The sequence below is a fragment of the Micropterus dolomieu genome, linkage group LG10 (genome assembly GCF_021292245.1).
Source record: "Micropterus dolomieu isolate WLL.071019.BEF.003 ecotype Adirondacks linkage group LG10, ASM2129224v1, whole genome shotgun sequence".
In the NCBI taxonomy this organism is placed as follows: Eukaryota; Metazoa; Chordata; class Actinopteri; order Centrarchiformes; family Centrarchidae; genus Micropterus; species Micropterus dolomieu.
In genome coordinates, this window is record NC_060159.1 from 14,927,308 (window position 1) to 14,953,873 (window position 26,566).

The 26,566-nt window shown below is 40.4% G+C and overlaps 1 protein-coding gene across 4 annotated transcripts in view; it reads left to right on the forward strand.

Annotated features, from left to right (window-relative positions):
• The window catches only part of lin9 (lin-9 DREAM MuvB core complex component), a 34,386-nt gene that overhangs the window by 2,228 nt on the left and 5,592 nt on the right, over nucleotides 1–26,566 (forward strand). For all 4 annotated transcript variants that reach the window (XM_046060069.1, XM_046060073.1, XM_046060071.1 and 1 more), the window contains exons 4-13: nucleotides 745–858; nucleotides 1,058–1,188; nucleotides 1,409–1,534; nucleotides 1,692–1,849; nucleotides 2,855–2,988; nucleotides 3,176–3,304; nucleotides 3,833–3,934; nucleotides 4,028–4,108; nucleotides 4,217–4,342; nucleotides 4,518–4,700. In XM_046060069.1, the coding sequence (XP_045916025.1) occupies nucleotides 745–858; nucleotides 1,058–1,188; nucleotides 1,409–1,534; nucleotides 1,692–1,849; nucleotides 2,855–2,988; nucleotides 3,176–3,304; nucleotides 3,833–3,934; nucleotides 4,028–4,108; nucleotides 4,217–4,342; nucleotides 4,518–4,700 (1,284 nt within the window). The remainder of the gene's footprint in view (nucleotides 1–744; nucleotides 859–1,057; nucleotides 1,189–1,408; nucleotides 1,535–1,691; nucleotides 1,850–2,854; nucleotides 2,989–3,175; nucleotides 3,305–3,832; nucleotides 3,935–4,027; nucleotides 4,109–4,216; nucleotides 4,343–4,517; nucleotides 4,701–26,566) is intronic.

The following is a 26,566-nucleotide window of genomic DNA, read 5'->3' on the forward strand; positions in this document are numbered from 1 at the left end:
AATTGAAAGACGTTAACTGTTACGCAGTAATTAAAGGCTACTTGTTTGATAAGGAAGTGTTGCTGTTGATTATATGGTCACTGTCCACTTTTGATCTTACATTTATTCATTTAGCTGACGATTTTACCCAAAGCGACTTACAATTGCTATATATGTCAGAGGTTGCACGCCTCTGGAGCCACGAGAGGTTAAGGACACTTAACACATCCACATTGGTGGATGTGTCACAGTGGGGAATTGAACCCGGGGCTCTAACACCAAAGGCATGTGTCTTATCCAATGCCCCATCATCACCACATCTTACCAGCCGCAGTTAATTGTTTTCATTGCATTTATTTCCAGATGAAGTTGCGTTCGACATGCAACTGGCCTTTATGTAGTTGTGTGCAAATCTATGGCTTTGTAGTCTATTTTGCACTGTAGAAAAAAAGTGGGCAATGTTTCAGAATGGGACAGTTTGGGACCCTTCTGCAAACATTTGTTTGTTTTTGAGGTGGATATTTCGTTTTACGTTAAAATTCTCTGGGTGAGAATGGCATACTATGCTCTCTCTGGGGTGTTAAATTTTAATCTTACAACTCCCTAATAAAATAAACAAAAACATTGTTTGCCTGAATATTGTATCTGCAGGATTGCCTTGATCAAACTGTATTTTCTGCAGACAGAAGGAAACTAATGTTCTAATTTTGCACATTAAATCGATAGGCACTGTTCATAAACTCCTGTCCACGTTTGTCCTTCCAGCCCACACGGAGCTCAAAGAGGAGCCGTTTATTTCGGGAGGAGGATGAGCCGCCTCAGCAGCGTCTCCCCTCCAGATCCCCTCGGAGGAGCCAAAGGGTCTCCACCACACCACAGGTAAAGACTACACTTAATGAAAGTGATTCGTAGTGAAAAGAGGGAATAATTTGGCCCGCCCTACTCTCCCATCCCAACAGCTACACTGCCCAGTGGAAGAATACTTAGAATAACCATACTTAAGGTGTTCAATTCATTTATTATGTTTGGGAATAAACATATGTACCTGTATCTTGAATCTTGTTGTTTTTCTTTACAGAAATTTTCTAATGTGGTGACACCTGATAAGAAGGCATCCCAGAAAATAGGGCTGAGATTAAGAAACCTCCTTAAGCTACCCAAAGCTCACAAATGGTGCATCTATGAATGGTTCTATTCCAATATTGACAGGTAGAGTCTCACGTTCACCTTCAGAAGACATTCAATTCAGATATGCTTTAATGTTTAAGCTTTTTGATCATCTGTAATGAAATTGAACATGGTTTGAAAGGTCAGCGGCAACTGGGTGGCAGTTTGGATTTTTCCCACTCAAGAATCAGAAATGTTTGTAGTACATTGTTGTGTGATTTCTCTGCCAAAATATTTTTTTTTACCTTATTTTCTTCTCCAGACCTCTCTTTGAGGGAGACAACGAATTCTGCCTTTGTCTGAAGGAGTCTTTCCCCAACCTGAAAACAAGAAAGTTGACCAGGGTTGAGTGGGGAACAATCAGGAGACTGATGGGGAAACCTCGGCGGTAAGCTGCTGCCTCCACACAACCTTTTCATTTATCATGTTTCTTTATTTTTGTCCGACATTTGACGTGAAACTGTTTTCTCTATGCATTTTTTTCATAACGCCATTTCCTTAAACAAAGGTTTAAAAGAAGCTCTATGCTTTGTTGGCTCATCCAGGTGTTCGTCAGCATTCTTTGCTGAGGAGCGGACAGCGCTGAGACAGAAGAGGCAGAAGATGCGCCTGCTGCAGCAAAGAAAGCTGTCTGACGTATCAAACTGCAAAGACCTTCCAGATGAAATTCCCCTGCCACTCATTATAGGAACAAAAGTCACTGGTAAGATGATTAAAATGAACACACACCACTGTTAGTTACAACAGCCTGAAAGTCCTGGTTAAATGTTAGTTGTTATCATGGCGGTCAAATGATCTGCACAGCAACCCACTTCACATTGTTAGTATTTGTGTGATCAGAAGTGCAGGAGTCGGTAACAAATATGTATATGACTATGTAATGATCAAATAAGTGAACTGTTCAGGCCAATTTACACATCTGTGTCAGGTCTACGGCGTCATGAGCATTTATACTTGTGTGTTGGTGTCTGTCTCACTCTACAATTACAGAATCAATTATTAAAAATTAATTCTGTAGCTGGCGGTGGGGTTTCAGTGTTCCACTGTTTTGCCACTTGTTGCTGTAGGCTACTACAAACGAGGATGACTGAAACTGAGAGGATCATGTTGGAGTTAGAGCTGATCAATGTTGAACAGCAGTTACTTTTAGTGAAATGACAAAAATGCAGAAACAAGAGAAAAGAGCTGCAATGATTAATGGATTAGTTGTCATAATTAAATTAATCATCAACAATTTTGATAGCCGATTAATCAGTTTGGGTAATGTTTTAAGAAAATAAAGTTGCTCTGATTTCAGCCTCTTAAATGTGAATATATATTTTCAGTTTTTTGGAGTCCTGTATGACAGTAAACTGAATTTCTTTGGGTTGTGGAACAAAAACAAGACATTTGATTTCTATTTATCTATTAATCAAGAAAATAATCAACAGATTAATCGTCATTGAAAATAATCGTTAGTCGCAGCCCTAGTAGGAGGAAATGCAGTGCTATCAAGCTGACCAATCACAGTTCTCGCAGTGCACATCAGGCTACAGCGTACATTCGACACAGATTTGCCTTTAGGAGTTAAAGTCCTAAACCCTGTTTATAGTGATTGCATCAGTATGTGTGGAAAATCAAACCCAACAGGGCAAGTAAGGATGTCCCATATGGATCTGTACCATATGAACAGTACGGATTCTGATCTTGTCTTGTTTTTGTTCCACAGCTCGACTCCGAGGCGTCCATGATGGGCTGTTCACAGGGCAGATTGATGCAGTTGACACCAGTGCTGCCACCTATCGTGTCACCTTTGACCGCAGTGGCCTGGGAACACACACTGTGCCTGACTACGAAGTCCTGGTAAGATTTGCCTGTTGTCTTCCTAAGATGCACGTTAACAACTTTAGTTTGTCTGTCTTTTATTTTTCTAAATTATCCACGCATCAAAATTATAATGCAGTTTCATTAAAAATTGTTAAACAAGACGTTGTGAAAATACAAGGATGTACAGTAGCATCAGATACATCCTTAAATATCTGTTTTCCAGAGTAATGAGCCCAATGAGACCATGCCCATTTCAGCCTTTGCCCAGAAGCATCGGACATCGCGCTACATGCAGAACCTCATGACTCCGCCCAGAGGGCCTTATCCGTCCGCCACCACTCCAGTCCTCATGGTACTGTAAACCTACACCAATCTATTGACAGATATACATGTACAGCATCATCACAACTTGTCCCCGGTGTCACACAGTTGTTAATGATATTTCGTACTGGTAAAAATCTGCTTTGGCTGTGAGAAGGTATTTACATCTACTTGGCCAGGTAGACAGTAATTCTAAGATGGTTTTGTTCAGCATATCTAGTACAAGCAGGCTGTAAATGTATGCATGCAAAAGTATATTTAGATGTGCTAGTCAGTGGATTTACTGTACAATGATATAGTTCAGCCAGTGTAGCATCAAATCATGTCACCAGTTTTTTTTTCTACTGGACAAATCTTTAAAAACCTAAATCTAGTTTTTGTACTGTGTGCTGTTCATGTATTGTTGTGAATTGTTTGAGCTTTAAAAAAGTAATTGATCAATTGACAGCACATCAGTGTTAAAACAGTCGGCATCATACTGCAACAGGACAAGTCTTGCAAATCTCTTTCTCTAGATTTCGTATGAAGGTAAATTACTTCCTTGTTTTTTAAACAACAGGACAATGACCCTCTTATCAACCAGTCACCATGGAGGAACAAACTGCCTGGTGCTGAGGGAGACACTCTGGGAGGATTTCCTGTCAAATTCCTTGTCCAAGTGGTAAATAATTCCTGTCAAATTCTAAAATCTGACATCCTAAAACTTCGCAACACTTTGTCTAACAAATCCTTTGTCATATTTTTTCGTGACTAGACGAGGCTGTCCAAGATCCTCATGATCAAGAAAGAGCACATCAAGCATTTAAAAGAAATGAACACAGAGGCAGAGAAACTGGTACAATCATTGTCATTTAAAAAAACAACAAAAAACAGTTTCTTCAAAAGCTGTTAAATTTGCATGCAACAAGCCTACCTAAATCTATGATTGTGTTTTTGTTTTTAGAAGTCGTACTCAATGCCTATTGACCTAGACTTCCAGAAGCGATATGCCACCACAGTGCTTGAGCTTGAACAGCTCAATAAAGATCTCAACAAGGTGCTTCATGAAGTTCAACAGTTCTGCTGTGAGGTAAGTCGATTATTATATTATTTATTATCATTAATTATCGCCCCTGAAGCTGAGTGAGGGAAGCCTGTGTAGCTGTGAAATGACATGCCCTATTCTACCATTTCTAGCCTCTCACATCCTAGTCAATCTGGAAAAATGAACTCACAGAGCCTTGTTTTACGATGTGTCCGACCAGCTCGCTCCAGATCAGGGCATGGTTCCCGCTGACCATCCCACAGAGCTGCGGCGGCGTTGTGAAGACGAGGCCCAGCAGATGGTGCAGCTGAGCAACTCACTGAAGGACGGACAGCAGAGTGTGACAAACCCCAGCCTCACACAACTCATCTCCCGCCTCACGGCTCTACTGCTACAGATCAAGGTAGAGGATAAATATATATATATAAACGCTCTGCTGCTCTCTGTTTCGTTTCTGCTCATAGATTTTATAACGAATGTCAGGAGGAAAGCGGATATATGCAGTGCGTTTCTCTCTAGTTTTGCCAGTAGGATTATTTTGCAATATATTTGGCACCTTTTTGTATGTAGACTGAACAGTCAAACCGTAAAACTTGAATTAAATGCCTAGTCCCAATTACACGCCTAACCTTTTTAGTGGCCTGGTGTGACTACACGTCTTGACAAATAAAGGCAGACAAATAAAGGCAGAATTAGACGCCCGTGGCCTGTACTACGAACCTACTCTGAGTTAACTCGGGGTGATCGGGCAAACTCGGGGTTGAAAAACTCTGACCACCTACACTGGAGTTAAACGGTACTATGAAGGTAGATAAGATGTTGGTTAGTTGAGTCAGTGTTAACTTAATTGGAGTTGGTGCGTGTTCGCATAAAAGGGGTGTGTTCGGCCTTGCAGGCAGAGTTTTTTCCCAACGGCGCATGCTGCGGATGTCACCAGAGGAATGCACGTTGGTATTGTCAGGAAATTATGAATGTAAAGACAAGTTAACGGCTAAATCTAATATTGTGGCGGACGACAAAGCCAGGGAGGCTTGTTGGCATCACATTGAGTAATATTGTTGCCTAATTATCTTCACAGTGTTATTATTGTAGTTCAGATCTCTATTATGTATTTTATGGGCTCTTTTGTTATGTGTAATATGATTAAGATGTAAAGGTACAACTGGACATTAGTTATTAGAGGGGTATTAAGCCGAGCGAAAATTTAATTTCCAGGATTGATCCACAAGTAAAAAAAACTTGAATATTCTCTGATATTATAGTCACACATTTATGCGAGAAACTTCACTTTGCAAGGCTACAACATCACACACACGTCTGCCGTGTAGTCTGCATGCATTGGAAAGTTATATTGGACTTCACAATCGGATTTAGCAGTGAGGAAATACTCGTGAGTTTAGCCCACAGTCACTATATTGTCATGCACCTTAGAGAATCTGTCGTGGATTGGGCATATTCAGAAGAAAACACCAGTGATTTTTGATTTTTTGTGACTTTAATTTCAGGGAATTTTCAATTTTTCTTCTTGTAAATTTCACACTTTGATCTAGGATTTGTTTTTCTCTTATTAATCCCCACCTGGCTCCCTACTTTTTGGACATGTAAAATAGTCTATCTAAATATGTGAAAACACTTAGGAGAATTCAATTATAGACTACAGATGGGCTACATCTAAGAAACTATCCCGTTAATTAATTAAGATTTCCTCTCTAAAATCACAGAGGCTGCAGGGCTCGCTGTCTGAACGTAATGCTGTTGTGTTCAGAACTTCATTGCAACCACACTGGAACAAATCAGGATGAAATCTAAACCTATTTTATGAAGTGGTGTGTATTAATAGTCTACTTCTCATCCTTAACTTGAATACAGATGTGGTATGTAGTCCACCTGCAGGGTAACCTCGAGTTAACCACGAACAAAACCTGCTTGGAGCAGTTTAGAGATGCAGCGTAAATTGCCATGGCAACAGACCTCAGGTAACACCCATCCACCTTTCGTAGTACTGGTAAATCGGGAAGTTACACCCGACGTCATGAAGTTACTCCTTAAATTACCTGGATAAGCCAGTTACCCCGCTTCGTGGTACAGGCCACTGGTCTGGTCTGGCCTGGTTGTACACAATTTAATCGTTCACTTCCTTCTAAATGTACCATGAGCACCAAAGTATTATTTGTTCAGATTTACTGTCATCAGATTAAACCGGGGGGGAGTTCGGACTCACTACCTTTTTGAAGTGGTCACTAGTGGTCTTTGATTATTTATATTAAGGTGTGTGTGAAGATATTTAAATCATGAGATGAGATGAGACACAATATTGGGTTCACGAGAATGAGACAAGATTTTAACACTATTTGTAGGAAACATTAAACACTTAATTTCCTGCATTCTGGTGACTTTTTTGCACCAATTTATGGTGGAAACACAAAATGTAGGTTGCAGGTGACAAATCAAATTTATTTATTTATTTTTTTCTAAACCTGTCCTGCCCAGCAGCCTGGTATAGAGTATAATGACCTGGATACTATATTGTGCCAGACAGATTTTACTTTAACAAGACAGTATTAAAATACTCTTTTGTCTGTTTTATTATTTATTTAATTATGTATTGATTTGTCACCGGGCTGGACAGGGGGGCAGCCACGGGGATGGGGGGGCACAAACAGACAGCACAGAGAAAGGACAACACCTGTAAGAGAAGGGGGAAAGGGGGATGGAAGGTGGGGACAACAGGGAAAAGCAGTGGGAAACACCAATTGCAGAAAGCAACGAAACCTGCAATAGAAAAGAGAGGGGGGCTTGGGGAGGAGAAAAACACAACAAACAAACACAAACAAAAACAAACAATAAAAATAATAATAATAGTAAAAGACAACCAGCCGAACAGCAGCAATGAACAGCTGACATAGTAAGACAACTAAGAGAAAATTGAAAACAGGAAACAGTCACACACACTAAATAAGCAACACAGCACAGCCACGAGAGCTGGAATAATAATTAATTTAAATAAGTAACTGAAAGAAAAGCATCAGGAATAATTCTACCAGGGACAACCTAAATTTGTTTGTGTCTATGTGTGAGACTGATTGTGTCTGTGTGCGTGTGGGTGAATGTGTCTGTATGTGTGTGTGTGTACATGTGTGTGCGCATAAGCCTGTTAAAGAATGTAGTTGTTAGTGAGAGTGGGATGCCACGACTGTGCCACACCTATCCCAGCAACAGGCAGGCAAGAACACCAGTAGCCAATAGGGGTGGGAGAAAGAAAAAGAATAAATCAATCAAAAAAAAACAAAGACTCCCAGATGCACCGCGATGCAAATGCGGAAGACCCCGACCCAAATGCCAGTTGACAACGTAATGCCGACGGGACGCAAAAAGCGTAACCCGCGGAAGAGCAGCGCTCACACAACATAGACCAGTGCTCCACCCCCACCCAGCACCCCACCGCCGTGCAGCGAACAACCAAAATGCCCAAATGCCACGCAATCATCAACACCAATGCACAAGTGACGAGCCCAACGCGCACACTGCGCGAGCACGGCGACACCCAATGCCCAGCAGCCCCCCGCGAATCCCGTGTGCGAGGTCGGGCAAACGAGAGAGAGCAAACGGAACAACACAACAGCGAAAGCCAGCGGAGAGAAACACCAGCAGCAAGTCCCAGCCTGGCAGCAAACGCGCCGCACAGGTCACCGTGCACCCGCCAATAAAAGTCAGCCGTCCCCCCAACCGCCGGAAAAAACTAAGGCCGCCGGCGCCAGCCGACATCCCCCATGCCCAGCACACCCCCCGGCCGCCGTGCAACACCAGCCAAACCAGCAACGAGGCAAAATCAACTAGCTCAGCTGCATGCCACCAACAACCCACCCACCCGTCAAGGGCCGAGAACTCCAGGCACAAACCCAGAACAAACTGGAGCCCTGTCCCGCACCCACACTGCACATCCCGAAAACTAACTATATACCTAAGTATCCAGAGGGGTCCAACAACTGGCCGACAGAGAAATGGGGAAGCATGGATCCGAGGCCAACAAAGCAAAACAGGGACGCAAACAGGTCCCTCCAAGCCAATGAGGAAATGCCTCCCCCGGACTCCAATGCACAAACTAAACGCCCAGCAGCCATTCAGAGACCCTGCCCAGGGAAAAAGCACAATGCATCAAGATGCATCGACAATCGCCCCACAATCCCACCGCAGCCCACCAAACCGCAATCGGATCAACCCGCGCAGAGACCCCCACCCCCAGAAGCCAGGGCACCCTGCGACCCCCCAAAGCGCAAAGGACCCCAGACCGCATGTCCCGGGGGAAGCTGTACCCCGCCCCAAGGAAGAACAGCAGAAAGCCGTGCCAGGAAGCTCCCTGCCGCCAGGGAGCGATAACGTGGGAGAACCAGGCCAACAGTCCCCCAGCCCAGCCAGAGGCATCCCTCCCTACAGTGCAGGCAGTGCCAGCAGCCCCCGAGGCCGATCCCATCCCCGGACAGGGGCCCAGCCCCCCCAGTCAAGCACCCCCAAGGAGGAGCACCAAAACCTACCCCGACAATGCCGGCCATGCGCCCCAGAATGAATCACTGAATCTTATTTAAAACTGCTGGCCAAGGATAAGCGTAAATACAGTAAGACTGTTATTCACGTCTAACAACTCCCGATTACGGCAGTCAGAGATCACTAAAATTAATGTTTGAGTTGGTGTGTACATGTGCAAATGTAACAGAGTTTGAAATAATCTCTTGTGAATTTCTACAAAATTGATATGTTTGTGTTACATTATGTAGTTTTGGAGCCACCTGGTGGGTTAATAGCGCAACTGCATACACGGTTCTTTCTCACATATCATACGTGCCTCTAGCAAAGGAAAAACTTCCAAGCTAGAGGTGGATGTACATGACCAATGTTGTGATCAATATTTCCATGTTTAATGTTTTAAAATTGTTTTCATGACTATCAGTAACATACATTTTTGACTATAAGCACTACTAACACGTAATATGAAAGTTACTGACACGTACGTGCAGAAATAGAGCTAACGTTAGCTGGCTAGCCAGACACCTGCGTGCTAGCTCCCGACGAATGCTTTTAGTAGTTATTTTGGATAATAATTGTTCTGTTCCTTTTTATGCAGATCTGATGGTTGCAGTTGCATAACACACAGTTAGTGACTGTGTGCTGTTGATTTTTATACCAGGTAGGCTTTGTTAAATGTAGGTTTCACATATTTTCATTGCATGAAAATCTCGCAATTCCAATGTTAGAATTTATTGCGGTTTGTGTGAAATGAAAACTTTTGTTGGCTTCAATGAGCTAATGGTGTTTCACATATTATTTATGACCCATTGTGGAATTCTAGAAGGACGTGGTCAAGTGTAGAAGTAATGCGAGGTTTTTGTACAATGGCAGTAACATGTTGCACTGTATAAAATATGAAATGTTGTTCTATTAATTGTCTATGTCTATTTAAAATGTTTGAAGATTTTATTGTGATTATAGAAGAAAACTGCTGTCATTGTTTAGATGCTCTTTAGAAATCATACATAATATTACCACTATATGATGCTGTGTTTGCTTTATACTAGTATGGACAGAAAAAGACTATAATACTGTTGCAGTGTGAAAATGTATTTTATATTAGTCTTTTGAACAAAGGAAACACTTCCAAGCTAGAGATCTGATGGTTGCAGCTGATGTTTTTACCAGAATTAAAGAAGAACCAGAGTGAGAGCAAGTCCTGTGTGGCTGTGTCGTCCTTCTACACCATAGACACAAAAGGGACACATTCACCACAGACAGACGCAGAGGGTTGCACAAACACAAGACTGGACTCCATACTTTTTTCTAGAGCCCTGCCTAATATGACCAGTGATGAAGTGTTTAGCCACTTGTCATCATTACATCACGGGGTGTCGAGATGTTGTCCAGCAAACAATGTGGGCTCTGTAGATACCTGGCAGACTTGGCAGCTCTAGAAATCTGAGTTTAATTTGTGCACCAAAACAGTGACAATCCAGAGTTTAGACCAGAAGACAGGGTGTTTGTAGTTTCCAACCTGGAAATACTACAGCCAGTTATATCTGTGTAAATGTAACATGCTCCCGCTCCATTTTCAAATTTTTTCAGTTTTTATCAAGTTTAGCCCTTTAAACAGATAAAGTAATTATTGTAGGTGTATTTAATATTCATGTGGACGTCGACAATGTTTGCATTTGTACTGCGTTTGTCTCGCTATTAGATTCAGTTGGCTTCTGTCAGTATCCCACCAATCTGAAACAATCATTAATCATTAACAGAGAAAAATAAGGATAACCACAGAATTATTTTCAGCACTGTAACAAGGCTGACAGAGAGTCACAGTTTTACTGAACCATCTATTCCTATAGCCCTTAATAGTAACAACTTCATGACCTTCAATCATAAAATTTTAATTATTAGAGACAAAATTCATCATAACCTGCCCTTAACCAGTAATGTGAGGGAATTTTCTTTGAACAAAATAATTCAGCTAGGGAACTAAATAATACAGTGTGTTACCTCCTGGAGCAGCTTGCGCTGAAAGCTGAAAGGATGAGAATGGACCAGTGTTCACTCTTCTTGTGGGTTCAGTGAAGTCATGGCCATATGACGTTACTGAACCCACTGGGCTCGTGTGCTTCCATGAGGGTGTAGACCAGTAAAAATCCAGTGTTTGGATTCAAGTTAAAAGTCACACTTACCGGCCACTTTATTAGGTACACCTGTTCAATTGCTTGTTAATACAAGGTACCCTTCAGCATCTGCACGAGACACCCTAACCCTAACCCCAACTAGCTACGTTTGACAGCCCCTCAAATTCCCTTATCCTTACCCTACCATCACAGGGGTTTGTGCCTTAACCTAAGTTAGTAACTGTATGCATGGTAACCGGCTAACCCTACAGTTGTGGCCATCCGCCTCACTGACAATGTGCTAGCAGTTAGGGTTAGCCTGCTTTGTGTTGCTGTGACCTAGCAAAGCAAAAAATGGATCCATCCTGCCTTGTATCAGCGGTTCAGGCTTGTGGTGGTGATGTAATGGTGTGGAGACATTTTCTTGGATCACTTGGGCCCCTTAATGCCAACTGAGCATCATTTAAATGCAACAGGCTACCAAAGTATTGTTGCTGACCATGTCCATCCCTTTATGACCACAGTGTACCCACTGATGGCTAGTTCCAGCAGGATAATGGAGTTCACTGTACTGCAATGGACTCCACAGTCACCAGATCTCAATCCAATACGGCACCTTTGGGATGGGGTGGAAAGGGAGATTCGCATAATGGATGTGCAGCCGACAAATCTGCAGCAACTGGGTGATGCTATCATGTCAATATGGACTAAAGTCTCTGAGGAATGTTTCCAACACCTTGTTGAAAGTATGCCAAGAAGAATTAACACTAGAACCGCCAGGGTTCATTGTATACCTATAACCGCCATAGCGGGTAAAATTTACCAGCTATAAAAAGTCTGTGCTTTTGTGATTATTTCTGCTACATGTTGCTCCAGCACACTTTGGGAAACATTTAGCACATTGGCTGTGCATTTCCTATAAACACCATCCCCATATTTCAGGCATTTACAGAATGTTTATTCTATTTTATTCATTTTCTTCACTGTGCAGGTCGTTCGCTTGCGCTGCGCATTTTTGCTCTTTTGATGTCATCCACTCGCCACTGTTATAGATGTTATAGCCTGGGTAATATTCTAAACACAGCTTGAATATAAATGAAGCATACAATTTACAAAAAAGTCTGACTGTTGTAGTGTTTTATAGACGGTAATAATAGCCTCATGTCGGCTAGTTCTTACTGTTCTGCTTGTTTTTTCGGACTCCATCGGTCATCCAGAGAGTAACACATAGCTACAAAAGTTGGTAATTCCAAATAAAAGTAGGAAATTTATTCGAAAAAAATGATTATTATCAATTCCAAAATTCATAGTAGATTTTTACCCAACAGAAAAATGTACAGGCCTAATGATCACTTTTACTAAAAAATACACATCACTGGAAAAGTTATAGCCGGTCAAAAAGTACACGAGGGAGCCGCACGCTCTCTTGAAGGGACCGCAGAACACACTATAAAAACTAGGCTACTGCAGCATTAGTTTTGATGATCATGTAGCCTACACAAAACCTATGAGCAGCAGCTTTTATGCATATTTACTTCATTCAAGTGGATCGCTGTCAGATAATGACCCATCAGATGCAGAATCAACCCAGGACTCATCGCTCAGCCCCCACCGTCAGACTCTCAGAATCGCGCTGAGCAAGTGAAATGCCTGTAGTGGGAAAGGCGTTGCCAATAGCAACATAGAATGTTTATCTAAACGCGTGACATGAACAGCGCTAAAATGACTGTTTTCTCTATAGAGGTAAATTTTACCCTCTGGCGCTTAGGTATAAATGGCCATTTTTTAAATCTGGTTTTATATTGACATTTTTTAACAATAGGGGGTGCTACATAACACACTTTTAGGAAAAGTCAGAGACTGGGGGACTTGAATATTATATTGAAACAATGATACATACAATCCAAAAACAGCCGCGGGTAAATTTCACCCATTAGCGGTTCTAGTGTTAGGGTAGTTCTGAAGGCAAAAAGGGGTCCAACCCGGTACTAGCAAGGTGTATCTAATAAAGTGGCCAGTGAGTGTATGTGTGAATTAACAGGGATTTTAGTGCTGCTCCTTCAGGCTTTTTGTTTTACATGCAGGCTGCTTGCCAGCAGTGCACTGGCTGGTGGCGACTCCAGTGTTGTCGGAGAATTGCTAAGCATGTCTATTAGATGCAAGATGATGAGATGCAACTTGGTTTTATTTTCGTTGGCTAACTTTTGCATTGAAACTCAAAATAAGTATTTATTGTTTGCTAGCTGGAATCCCAAAGAGGAGGTTTTTGTTGAGATATGGATTCTTGTTGAGATTTGAACTGAGATAAGAACCCATTCATTGGTGCTAGAACTGCTGGTTTTGTATTGAACACTGACTCTATAATACACTGTGGTGAACTTCAAGCTCTTGTCTGTTCTGTGTTTCTTGTCTGTTGGTACCTTTGAAAAAACTGGTTGTTGTGATTAAGTTAAGTAAGGTGAAGTGAATGTCATGTAGTTAAATAAATGGGTCCTTTGTGCATGCAAACATCCATGCACAGTTTTTTGTGTAAATATATTGAACATTGAATGTCAACATCATTTACATTAAATACCGACATTCACTCCCCACCAGTTATGTGCCATGCTTCAAGCTCAGTTTTAGTCTAGCCTGTCTATATTTTTTGCCTGTTGTTTGTCTGCTCAATTGCCTGTCAGTTTTGCTTCACACTTTTATTCAAGATAATCTGCCTACCTGCCACCTGCCAGCTAACCAAGCCTACCATCCAGTTTATTTCACTCCATTTTCAACAGCAACACCCACTAAAATAAAACGAGTTAATAATTAATTGGTAAGATTGAAAAGATGAAAAAGTGCGAGACAGACATTGAAGGTGGGAGAAAAAACAAAGACAAGGAGGAAAAGAAGGAAGATCTGAGGAACATGGGTCATTTCATTGCTTCCCAAAGGATAAAAAGGCACAATTACCAAAAGAGCTTGTAGTCCCACCCTTTTTCACTCTTTTGTTTCTCACTCTATCAGTACAGTACATCTCCCCACCCCCTGTCCTCTTGTTCTTATTATCCAGCTCTATCAAGGTGGTGGCACTTTCTTCTGTCCAGCCTGAATGTGAAAGGTCAGGCTGGTGATCAAGCCGGTAATTAGACAGACCTGGGAAAAGGTACTAGATCACTGCGTGTCACAACTCTTCAAATGAACAGCCAGGCAGCCAGTGTCGCCTTCCTACCCAGCTGCAGGTGAAGCCTGTGCCTCTTTTCATTTAGGAGGAAAATGAGAAGAGAACACAGCAAGGTGGTCCGCCTTTCTTTTTGCCCTTAATCCACTGCTAGTGGCTTCTAAGCCTATTAGTGTCTGAAATCTTTAAGACAGAGGCTAAAAAAGTGGGACCTCTGAGAGAGTGGAGATGAGGATAGGCATTTAATGTTGTCTGCAAGCTTTCGTCTTTTTCTTCATCTTTTATACATGCGGGGCAGATGCAATAACATAAATATAGGCAATATAGGGCAATATAATGCCATCCAATACAATAATACAAAATAGTTTGTTAGAAAGATAGGTTTGGTTGATAGAAAGGTGTTGGTTTAATTCTATTGAAAATTTAGTTTTTAAAGGACCTTACACCTTATAACCAAAACCTAAATAATGCAGTGTTACTTGGTATAATACAATGGAAGAACACGTCCAAATGAAGACTTGACAATTAATAGCTGAATCAACATCTCTCTGTCCACAACTCAGAACAAAACAAGATCCACAAAGGTGGTAATTATTGCAGGGTGTTTGTGTTGGATTGCATCAAATCGAAAAACTTTTTGTATTGTTTCCATCTTCCCCCAAATAGGTGGAAGTGAATATGCTATAGTTACTATATGATTTCATTAGTCTTGCAAAGCCAGACCGCTCTCCACACTTCGTTTTAGTGCTGTGCCAGCAATGGAGAAAGGTCTGACTGAACACAAAATTATTCTAGTATAAGGGGGAAAAACACTGGCTTGGTTGTATTTATTTAAACCAATCAGCCCAGGATGCAGCGACTGTGCCCTTGCAAAATAGGATTGGAAGATAGCAGAAGGGGAGGAGAATTACCAGAATTAGCAACGTTTTGACCCAACGCAGGTTTCCTCAGGTTGAAAATGAGTCCGACTGGCTCAGATCTTACTTAGTGGGCTACACCTCAACCGGATCAGTTGTCCTCCAGGATCCATCCTCTTCACTTACACTTTACACTTTTGGAGTCTTGGAGTCATTGGAGTCTAAACATCAGATAGATTAGTTGTTCTAGGTGAAAGATGATCTAATAGAGAAACCTACAGGCACTAGGGGGAAGACAGAACAATAAAAGGGACCAAAAGATGTTATCCTTCAGATTTGGTGTTGGCATTTGACGTGTTCACATGTTGTATGCTGGCACTGTATCTCCTCGGCCAGGCTCAATAAACCATGCTGTTAAGTCTTCATCAATCTCCGAAACTTCTTCACACCTGAACCTGGCTCACAATATTTCTTCAACAGTTCTTTGCATTTAACCCATCCTAATTAGGAGCAGTGGGCCGCACCCAGGGACCAATGCCAGATCTAGGCCAGTTCCTTGGTCAAGGGCACTGACTGGAAATTAACCCAAACATTAATATTTTTAATGGTGGGCAAACCGGAGCACCCAGAGGAAACCCACACAAACACAGGGAGAAAATGCAAACACAACACAGAAAGGCACTCCCCCAGCTGGGAACCAAACCCAGGACCTTGAGGTAGTAAGGCAGTGGTGGAAGAAGTACTCAATTTTCATACTTAAGTAAAAGTACAGATACTACACGAAAAATGTTACTCAAGTAAAAGTAAAAGTCATCCAGTATAAACCTACTCAAGTAAAAGTAAAAAAGTACCTGGTTTTAAAAATACTTAAGTAATCAAAAGTAAAAGTACTACACATCAAAATCTATTGATCTTACAAAACGCAATCTGTCTTTATAAATTCACTCAAAGACAGGTTTGAATACAGCATTATAAGTTATAGTGAATCACAATAAGGAGAACTGACTGGCAAGAGGACAAGTAATAATAATAATAATAATAATCCTTATTTGTAGAGCACTTTTCAAAAACAAGTTACAAAGTGCTTTAACAAGTGTAAAGAATAATACAAAAAAAAAAAAACAAGTGAATATTTCCTGTATGTGGGGAGGAGAAGTCTGCGTTATTGCTCTTCTGATGTGGTAGTATCCCCTTCAGACTGTCTGACAGGCACAGAACCCCATTTAGGACTTTGGGTATGTTAGAGGCAGAAACCAAAACTAACTGAAACACTTTTTCAATTCACAATTTCTCAATTCACGATCTCACCAAAAATCCACATTTCAACTTCAGCACCTCTCATAAAGTGCAGCTCACAGTCCCAAACAGAGCAAGGCTGGCTGCAATTTTCAGATGTTTATATTTCAAAACTCTACCAGCTACGTTACCACTCGGTCACAAACTGGCTGCTACTCACAGTGCAAAAACAGAGCTACTGCACAGTGACACCTGATATCATAATGCTCTCACTTCAATCCTCCCTCTGTAAGAAGCCTGAATAGAAACCTCCTCTAGAACAATCCAGTGCTGGTTTGAATGGACCTCTGTGCACTAACTCAGACCTCATGTGTGATAAGACTGGGGGCCAATCTGCTGGGTCATTTGGTAGAGCAGCAACTGTTCCATCAGGGTCTGAGCGTCTTGTGTCTGATGCTGGCTGTACATCTCTGGCTGTGCTTATGTGGCTCCTCCAGGTTTCCTTTTTATACATTTTCAAAAATAAAATACTGTTTATAAAATGACTGGGCTGATTATGTGATGCTTATTATTTACTAAGATGTGCATCCATGTTGCCCAGTCTATCCAGCTAATCAACATTTCATTAGTCAATGTGAATCCACTGCTTCCCATCTTGCATTAGTCCAGAGTTGTAACTACACCTTCACTAAGAAACAGATAATTACTCTCTTGTTGTTAAGGAATGCCGTCACATCTTGTCTTAATTATGTGCGCATGTATATGAACGCATTTTTGCAACGCGGCTATATTTTCCGAGCTACAGTTTATAAACACCGTGGCCCGTCTGCGTTTATCAAACGTAATAAATAGTTGTATTTCACTCTGACATTGTTCAGTCACAGTCTGACAAGCAACCAAGACACAGAGTTGAGAGATGTGCTGCTCAGCTGGTTAGCAGGACAGACAGACAGAGATTCACTGCAGCTGCACATTAACATTAGCCTACTGTTATCTGCTGACCTCAGACTTTGAGAGAAGAGAACACATGTTTACCTGACGTTCACACAGTTCACTCTCAGTATTTTCTTTTCTCGTTCCCAGAAGGATGGTCCCTCTTCATCTTCTCATCATAGTTGTAAACACTCGATTTCAACTTTGACATGAGAGTGAGGCAGGGCCGTCCAGCTCTGGCTAGAGTGACCTGATTTCTATCACTGCGTATGACAGTGCGAATCAGCTTCGCCCAGCTGATGCGACACTAAGTCGGCTTTATCAATTTTACATTTGTTTTTCAATGCTGCTCCTCTCAGGTGCGCTGCATACTAATACCGATATAACAAGTAAAAAGTCGATATTTGACTTAGAAATGTAGCTAAGTGAAAGTAAAAAGTTGCAACTAAACAAACAACTAAAAATACTCAAGAAAACTCAAGTACAGATACTGAAAAAAACTACTTAAGTACAGCAAAGAAGTACTTCGTTACTTTCCACCACTGCTGTAAGGTGACTGTGCCAACCACTGAGCTACCATGTTGTCCAATTAGGTTGAGTAAGTGCAATAAAGTTCAATTCAAAATGTGTTCTACTTAACAGTTGATGAACATTGATTTTCTTTGGTGTCCCGCAGCTATTCCAGTGAGGTTGTGAATGAGTACACATCTATTCTAGATTGTAGTTGTGTGTACATAACTGGGTGGATTTTTATTTCTATAACTGTACTCTTCATTAGAACAATTGTCCATTTACAACTTAATAGAGTGTAATTATGATCGACGGTCGTTGTAACTGAATTTTACCAGCAAGCCTGAAAGAACATGAGATGATTTGTAAGTGATGCGTAAGTGCTTGAATGATACAGTATATGCGCTGACAATCCAAATATTTGTATGAGAAAGGGAGCAATCAGTCTCCTTAATAGATTAATCTACATCCATACTCTCTTTATGCTCTCACAGTGTAAGTACAATATTATGCCTGAGCAGCCAATGTTAAAGGTAATATTGATTTAGTTATTCATGAGTTTCACCAACTGTGAAGCTCAAATTGCCGCATGACAGTGCATTTTAATCATCCTCCATATCACAGCACAGGCTGTCATTACCACAACACCAATATAACACAATGTCACTTCAGAGTATTTTAAAACCCCTTCCCTTTCTGTATTCCACCAAACTGAAGTAACAAAAAAGACAGCATCTCAGTGATCAAATGTGAAGGACGCTCAAATACTGCTTCCACAAATATCTGTGCATGTTCCCTCAACCAACCCCCTGCTCTCACTCGAACACACTGAAAGTGTATGCAGTACTAATGCATATTTTTAAATGTTTATTATTTAACTGTAAAACTGTTGTAGCTGTACTTAAACTAGCTTCAGAGAGAGAAACCAATTATGGGAAAGATCCTCTGCATACACTCCGGCCGTGATGTTTAGAGCGTAAATGAAAATTACTGTTCCTGATTTTTCAACAGGCCCCGCAAGAGACTGTCCTTACCAGAAAAACAACACTTGCTCACAAGAAATTAAACAATTCTCTTGACGTCACTCTCCTCCGAGCCGTGGGAATAAGGCTCCCTTATTCAGTAGTAATATAATATATTACTGCCTGCACGCCACAGCCGCATCGGGGTGGGGGGAGGTCTCTGACAGGGAGGCAGACAGTATGTGCTGCTTGTTGCAGAGAGTCCAAGATGCGGGGTCACTGTCCAGCTAACAGCAGCCAGCTCAAAAAGTGTGAGAAATGTGTGAAACAGCTGCAACTAACTTCTCAAAGAGACTACTCCAATACGTCTATTTCAATTGCTAATGTTAGGTATTGTGATAACTGCCAAATTCGGGTGTTAAAAGTTGTGACGAAGGCACTATGTGTGCTTGTCTTCCTTTTATTGTTATCATGTTTGCAAATTAATGTTACTGTGGCGACAGGAGTGTCAACTTTAACGTTACTGCTTTTATGTGAACAACTTGCCGAGATAGCAAGTGTTTGTTTGCAACTAATTAATAATTCTGCTACACATTACAGATTGGCAAAATTATACACAGAATTTCATGAAGGCTGATAAAAAAGCAAACCAAAGCAATACTTACATGTATGTGGCTGTTATGCAAAGGACATTGTCCACGGGGGTGCTGGTAGCATAGCTAAGTGCAATTAAAGAAGGATGAGTCCTTGCGTATTACCAGGCTCGGGAAATGTGGAGATATGGTGAAAACTGTACAACTGTTATATTAAATATAAAATATTTTAATCTGGATGAAGCTACTGGATAAAACTAAAACCCAGATTGCTATTCACCATCCAAACGAAAATCCCTCTCTTTCTTTTCGTCGAAGCTAGCATTCCGATTGGATACAAAACAGCCAATCAGGGTTACTTTCTCCAAGCCTGTGATTGGCTGGTTTTGTGACACATTGCAACGCTGTGCCAAGTTGCGCGAGCTCGCATGCACAGCTGAGAGCAGAGACTGCAAGCATGAAGGCAAAGTTGACTTGCACAGTCAGAGTTAAGCTCACACAAAACGGATTTTTGTTTGCTCAAATGTGTAGTATAAGTTGCGTGCTCATGAAAGGCAGTACCATCACATACCCATAGCAACTGCTACTGGCAAGGACTCCTCCAGGAAGGCAACAGAGGGGTGCAAAAAGTGCAAGGCGTGCAGGAGAAACACACCATTTATGTGCAAGGCTTGCAGAGTGTCCCTGTGTGTCATTATTTACAGAAACTGCCATGAAGACTACCACAAGTGACCACGGCACAAATGAAACAACTACTTCTTTCCACTCTGCTATTAAAAATAAACATATATTAAAACTAATAAACTGCACATAGTTCAGTAGTTGAGGGATTTCAGATCTCATCTAGCCTGGGAACGCCTTGGGATCCCCCAGAAGGGGTTGGAAAGTGTTTCTGGGGAGTGGGATGTCTGGAACTCCCTGCTTAGTGTTCTGCCACCGAGGCCCTACCGCGTAAGTGGTAGATTATTGATGGATGGATGTAAATTTCAAATAGTGTTGTATTGAAACATAGTTGGTTCATGTTTCTACATTCAAAGTAGAAAAAGATTTTTTGTGTTAAGTAAAATATGATGAAAAAATGTGAAATTTATGTATTCATGACACAATTAACACTTCATAGTTTCTATTGTAGATGAAACTATTTAAACACCTTTGTACTGAGCTGATAAAAATGATCATATCTCAAAAACAAAGAAATGACAGTTTAAATAACTTGTGGAGTGTGAAGAAATATTTTATCTTTCTACATTTAGAAATCTTTAGAATCAACATGTTTTGTGTGTTTATTTAATAACATTTGATGAGAAAACAGGTCAGATTTTTGTATTTTTTTAATTTATGAAACAATTTCAATACTTACATTATGGTTTATGACTTACGTAGCCTTTTAGCTTAGGCCATACAGATTTTAGGAATGAGTCATGAAGCATTTATTAGCAATTTATTAGCATAATAAGCAAAACTACCAGTGTAGGCACTGGCAGACCATTTGTATTGAGTTCAAAGAGTTAAGATTTTAAACATTGTTCAAAAGCAAACTTGACATGGTTTTCAGACAAACAGTACAAACACAACGAATATGCCTCCTGTCACAACCAGTATAACAAAATACATCCTGTGACCTTGATTAACAGGAAACTAAACTTTTCATCATTTCTGTTCATCATGCATTCTGTAACTTTTCCCTCTTGCTGTATGAGTCATGTGTAGGCAAAGTTCAACCAGCTCCCACATGTTGCAGTAAATTCACTGCCAACACACAAAAGACAAATATTTCTGATAATAGATGTTTAATTTGCTCTTTTGTTTCACTGTTACACCTCCTTGACATGAATGTCCAGGTCTGATGTGGGGACAATATCCCGGACAAAGTGAATGTAAAACACTAAGACTAACTATTCTTAGAGCCTTACCAGTAATACAATTGTACAGGTTGATGTTAGAGCAAGAAATGGTAAGGGTTAATGCTCTAGTGGGCCATGAATGTGCTCAGTAAATTTGATGTTATTATTATTTATTTATTTATTAAATTCCAGAGGTCTATGAACACATTCAACCAATGATTCAACCAATATCCATAGTAAATGCAATGTAAATCCGGTCATTATACTAACGAAGGGCATCTCTTTTGCCAAAACACAGTGCTCATCACTGTTTCTAAAAAATGTAATATAATCCCGAAGCAGCTGAGTAAATTTTGAGGCCTGTTCAGGAGCTGGTTTCGTTTGGTGACATGCCCCTTTTCCACCGAATGGTACCAGCTAGACTCGCCTCGACTGTACTCGCCTTTTTGGGTTTTCCATTGCTACCTGGTACTTTTTTTTGTATCACCTTCGTCGAGGTTCCAAGCGAGCTAAGATGAGGTGATACTAAAATGTGACAACACTGCCGACCACTGATTCACTGGTCAGAGAGAATCGTCAATATTCACTGCATCATCATTGCATGAGCCAGACAGAGGCCAGCAAAAGAATGAGAAGTTTTGATGTGAGAAATCAACAGTATAGATTTGTAGTCTGTGTAATGCTTAAACGTTTTCGGAGTTGAGGAGCTCCGCAAGTGCAGCGAGGGAAGCTAACAAGCCGCTGCCGGAGGAAGCTAACTAGCAGGGTTGGGAAGATTACTTTAAAAATGTAATCCAGTACAATTACTAAAAATGTAATCAGTAACATAATCCAAGTATCACAAAATAAAAGTAATGTAACTTGATTACTTTTAGTTACTTTTGGATTACTTCAATATCAAATACGCAAATAAAGACAAGAGAGTATCAAAGATGCCTTGTCTGCTCAGTGGATTTTTACAGAAACATACAATTATTTGCAGCGGCTAATTAAAACTGCTCAGAAGATAATTGGTACCCATCTCCCGAGCATCAGTGATATCGGTGAGGTGCCTCCGCAGAGCCCAAAGGATACTAAAGGACAGTACCCACCCCAGCCACAGCCTGTTCACCCTGCTGCCTTCTGGGAAGAGATATAGAAGTTTCTGCTGCCACACCACCAGACTGCAGAGCAGCTTTTCCCCCCAAGCTATCAGACTCTTAAACTCTAATTCATCCTCAGCACTGCTGTAGCAGAGGGGAGTTAGAAACTCATTTTTACTTTATAACTTGTTTTACCTTGACAAAATAAATCTACCTACCTACCTATAAAATATCCCATTCCCATGAAATCTAAATCGATGTTTAAATGTTTTTATATCATATGCCTGGGCCTGTCATATGGCAGAATCATTTGACAAAAAATGTTGTTTTGTAGGTATTCTTGACAGTGGCGGCTGGTGAAAAATATTTTAGGTGGGGCTGTGCCATATCCAGTCAGTTTCAGTAACCGTCCCAATACAATTTAACACAAACTGCAGGATACCAGTGCTTTGTGAAATAGTCAGAAATTATTTAATGCCAATATTATATTATTATATTAATATACAAAGACATAAACAGTGAACATAAACACAGAAAGGGACATGAAAAGAAAATACTCAGGTAAAGTTTATAGGCTACCTCTAATTTGTACTGAAGTACAGTAGGCCTATTTAAATTACTGTCCACCACTGGAAATAACCACATCTTAACACTGCCTATAAACTCTACAGCTTACCTCTGTAGTCAACCGCTGTTGTTCTCCTTGTTGATGTACCGTAGCACAAGTATGGAGGACTGATCCTGACAAATTCAGAAATAAATACAGAAATAAATAAATGCTCAATAAATAAATAAGCATCCGATTAAATGCACAAAAAAATAAAGTAAATAAACAAATGTAGGCAGTAATTAAATTATACAAGGAGACATAAATGTATATATCTATTTTAATTAGCTTCTTTACTTATTCACCTTTGTAATAATTACCTTATTTATTTATTGTCCGTTATAATCTTCAACTTTATTTATTAATTACTTCTATTTTAAATGTATTTATTTATGTGTGTTTTAATATTTTTGTCTGTTTTATTCTTCCATTGCATTTTCTACCCTATTTATTTCCCCAGTGGTATTTATTTCTGCCCGGCCTTTTTACATTTCTCTATGCATTTCTGCCTCATTATGCAAAAGAGGAGGTGCTGTGTTTCAAGGGGTGAACTTCTCTCCTATTGGTGGACCAGTCAGACAGGAGAGCTCTAGGCCTACTCTACCTGCACACATCAACAAGCTTGCTCCTCACACAGTCAGATGGCTTCCTTCAGTGCGCTGAGGTGTTTAGCAACTCTATTTAAAGACAATACTACCAGCCATGTCTTCCTTGTTTTTCATGTGGACGCTCTGACAGAGTTTTCATTTAGCAACTTATACGGACACAGAACTGCAGGAAAGTGAGCTGTTGTTTCTGTGTGTAAGAAATATGATGAATAATACATGTAATTTGTTAAGCTATGACGAGAGTCATAAAAGTCCGCTAGGCGCTAGGCTAATTTATGTAGTGTTAATATCATATAGGCTAAAGCTCTTAAGCTAGTGGTGGTGACTAACAAATAAACTAATCTTGAGGGTTACCGTTAAGAAGAATTTTATGCTTCTGTTAAATGTGAATGCTATTAAGCCATGTTTATATGTGGTAATGGAGTCAATTTAAAGTTAACTTTACTGCACTTAACCAGTCGAAATTATTTAATGAAGGCTAGTTACTGTACTTCTATGTCTTGCACAGAAGAATGGAGGAGGCATGCGGAGAACATAACCATATTTGTCAGAGGAAAAGAAGAAGAAGGAGGAGGAGAAGGAGAGCAACAAAGAAAATAAATAAAAAAATAAAATAAATTCCTTTTATATTCCTTCTTGCATGTCTTGTTGTTTATGTGTAGATACAGAGGAAGAATGGGACACAGAACACATCTCATCGTTACTTTGTGTTAGAGCATGGGAGAACAGTGGATACTTTTAATACAGCCCACACCCCTAACATTGCTGTGTAACTACAGGATAACAAGTGGAGAACATTCAAGATTTTGAACTGTCTGTATAGTTTATTCATCTTGTGTAATGAATGAAAATAAATAGGCCTTCTAGGCTCCTCTCTACTTTGACATTTAAGATTAGCTTGTTTGATCCACCTTCATACACATATGTGACGTTACTGTACAACTTGAGAAAGATAAATTGTTTTCTGCTCCAGCCTGCCTAAAAGAAAAGCATTTTTGGGATTAAATGGGCTTTATTAGCTGCTGCAGTACAAGGTGAACTTAGAACAGACCCATTTCTCAACTTATTATTCTAAATCATGCAACGAAGAAGAAGAAATGCATAATAAATTCTGGGACAAAATCTGTCCACAAATACTGTACAGCATGTAGTCTAATGAACAAGCCTTGTGTCATAGCTGACTTGGGCAGTGAAATGTTTCATTTTTTAATTCATGTGGTCATAGTTGTCCACAACTCAAATCAGATCAGATAGGAAGGTATTTCAATGTACAACTGCAGTACTTAAATCTAAGTAAATTAATTTCCCTGACATTTTTGTGTTATTTTACTTTTAATAGACACATGTAACAGGTTTTATACTTCCTGTGAATATAATCCAATTAATCTTATTTTCATACTGTATATCCGTTGTGTAATTTGATAAATTATGTTGTATGTGGTGCTTGCATCGCGTACTATTGAGACTTCAAGGCCCTCTTCAGATAAGATTCTCAGACTGCAACATGTGTCTTTGTAAAGAGAGAAACAGACAGAAAAAAGTCTCTAACTCTGCCTGTCAGCTCGCTCTGCTCCGTTAAAACTGAATTTACCATACAGAAATGAATACAAGTGCACTCCAGATTTAGCTGCAGCTAGCTGACCGTGTGCTTCTCCCTATACCGCAGTTCTGTGTCCATGCATGCAGCAAACTGAAAACACCGTCTGTCAGAGCATCCACACGAAAAGGGAAGGAAGACATGGCTGGTAGAACTGTCCTCAGATAGAGTCTCTTTTACAAGGGAGTCCTGTATAGCACAAATAAAACAAAATTTTTCAACCATGAGCTGAAAAACAATACATTACTAAAATTAAAATACTGTAGCAGACCTAAATTTTAGTCATGCAATTTTTCTCGTTTCAGGGCACCACCGGAGTTGTTATAATCCTAGAGTCTCCGGACCTCTAGGTAGTTTTAATAATTATACAATTATTACTAGTGATCAGTTAGTTAATAATCGCTCAATTATCTTAAATCAGTCAGTAAGTCTCATATCTAAACGGTCAATTCTCTTGGCAGGAACTAGAAATAGGCAACACACACAGCTCTTGATTATATTACAGTGAATTTATTCTCTAACTAAGGTGATAAAAAGATGGTTGGATACAGGGAACATAAACATTTGCTGAGCAATGAGCCTGGAGGTTCGATTGTGGGAAGCATTTGACTCATACGGCATAGAAGAGCTAATGAAAGTAAACTAATGCTATAATTTAGGAGTTAAAATGGACATCTGATCACAGAACATGTGTTAAGTCTTACTGCTTGTCGACAGCCTGCTTTTGGCCTGTTGCACGGGTCCCACGCTAGCTGCCTGATCCTGGCTTTTTGCTAGGGATTCTCCGGGGTTCTCCGTGTCTGATTGAAAACGCCTCCTCCATCTGGCAATTCGGCTGTTTTCAGGTTTCCTTCGTTGTAGCTGGTGAGACCACGTGGCTTGGTCTGACCTCGGTGAAGTTGACTCGACGAAGAAGGCTTAAAATGGAACTTGGTCGTTCCTGAATTAGTCCAGTGTAACTTAACGGACTGATAACTTTAACAACACAAAAGAAATAAAGAAAATAAAACAAACTGAAGGCAGATCGATGTCGTGGCACTTCAGGTGTGTAGCTTCAGGCGAACAAAAGGCCGGTCTCGCTGGCGAAGCGTCCAGCGAGCAGAGCAGAGTGGAAGAGAGCCAACAGCCAAGAGAAGAGAACGAGAGGTCGCGTGTCGTTCTTTTGTTGCCTGGGGCGTGGTTCCCCAGGGGGCGTCTCAGGTTTCCCAAGGGACTGCCTTTCTAAACTTAATGTTTAAAAGAAATCTATTTGCGCGTATTATAATCAAATATTTTCCACAATCAAACCTCAATGGTCAAACGGTTGTACTGTTCTAAGCATTTGGTAACAGGAAACAATTGTCACATTATTGGTCAGGATATTTATACATTTAACGGCATTTCCAACGAGGGCATGTAATACTTATTTCGTCCACTTGGGGGAGCTCAGGTTACATGAGTATAGTAAAACATTCCTTTGTCCTCATTTCTAAAGGAACTTTGTAGGAAAGTATTATGAACAAGCATTGATCACATTAGATGAAGGAGTGTCTTGCTGAAAATAAAAACACTGCACAAGTAACTTTCTTTTCAGCACTAATAACAGATAGCAACAACAGTTAACATAACTACTCAAATAGAAGCAAACGTAATCAAGTAACTAAAGATT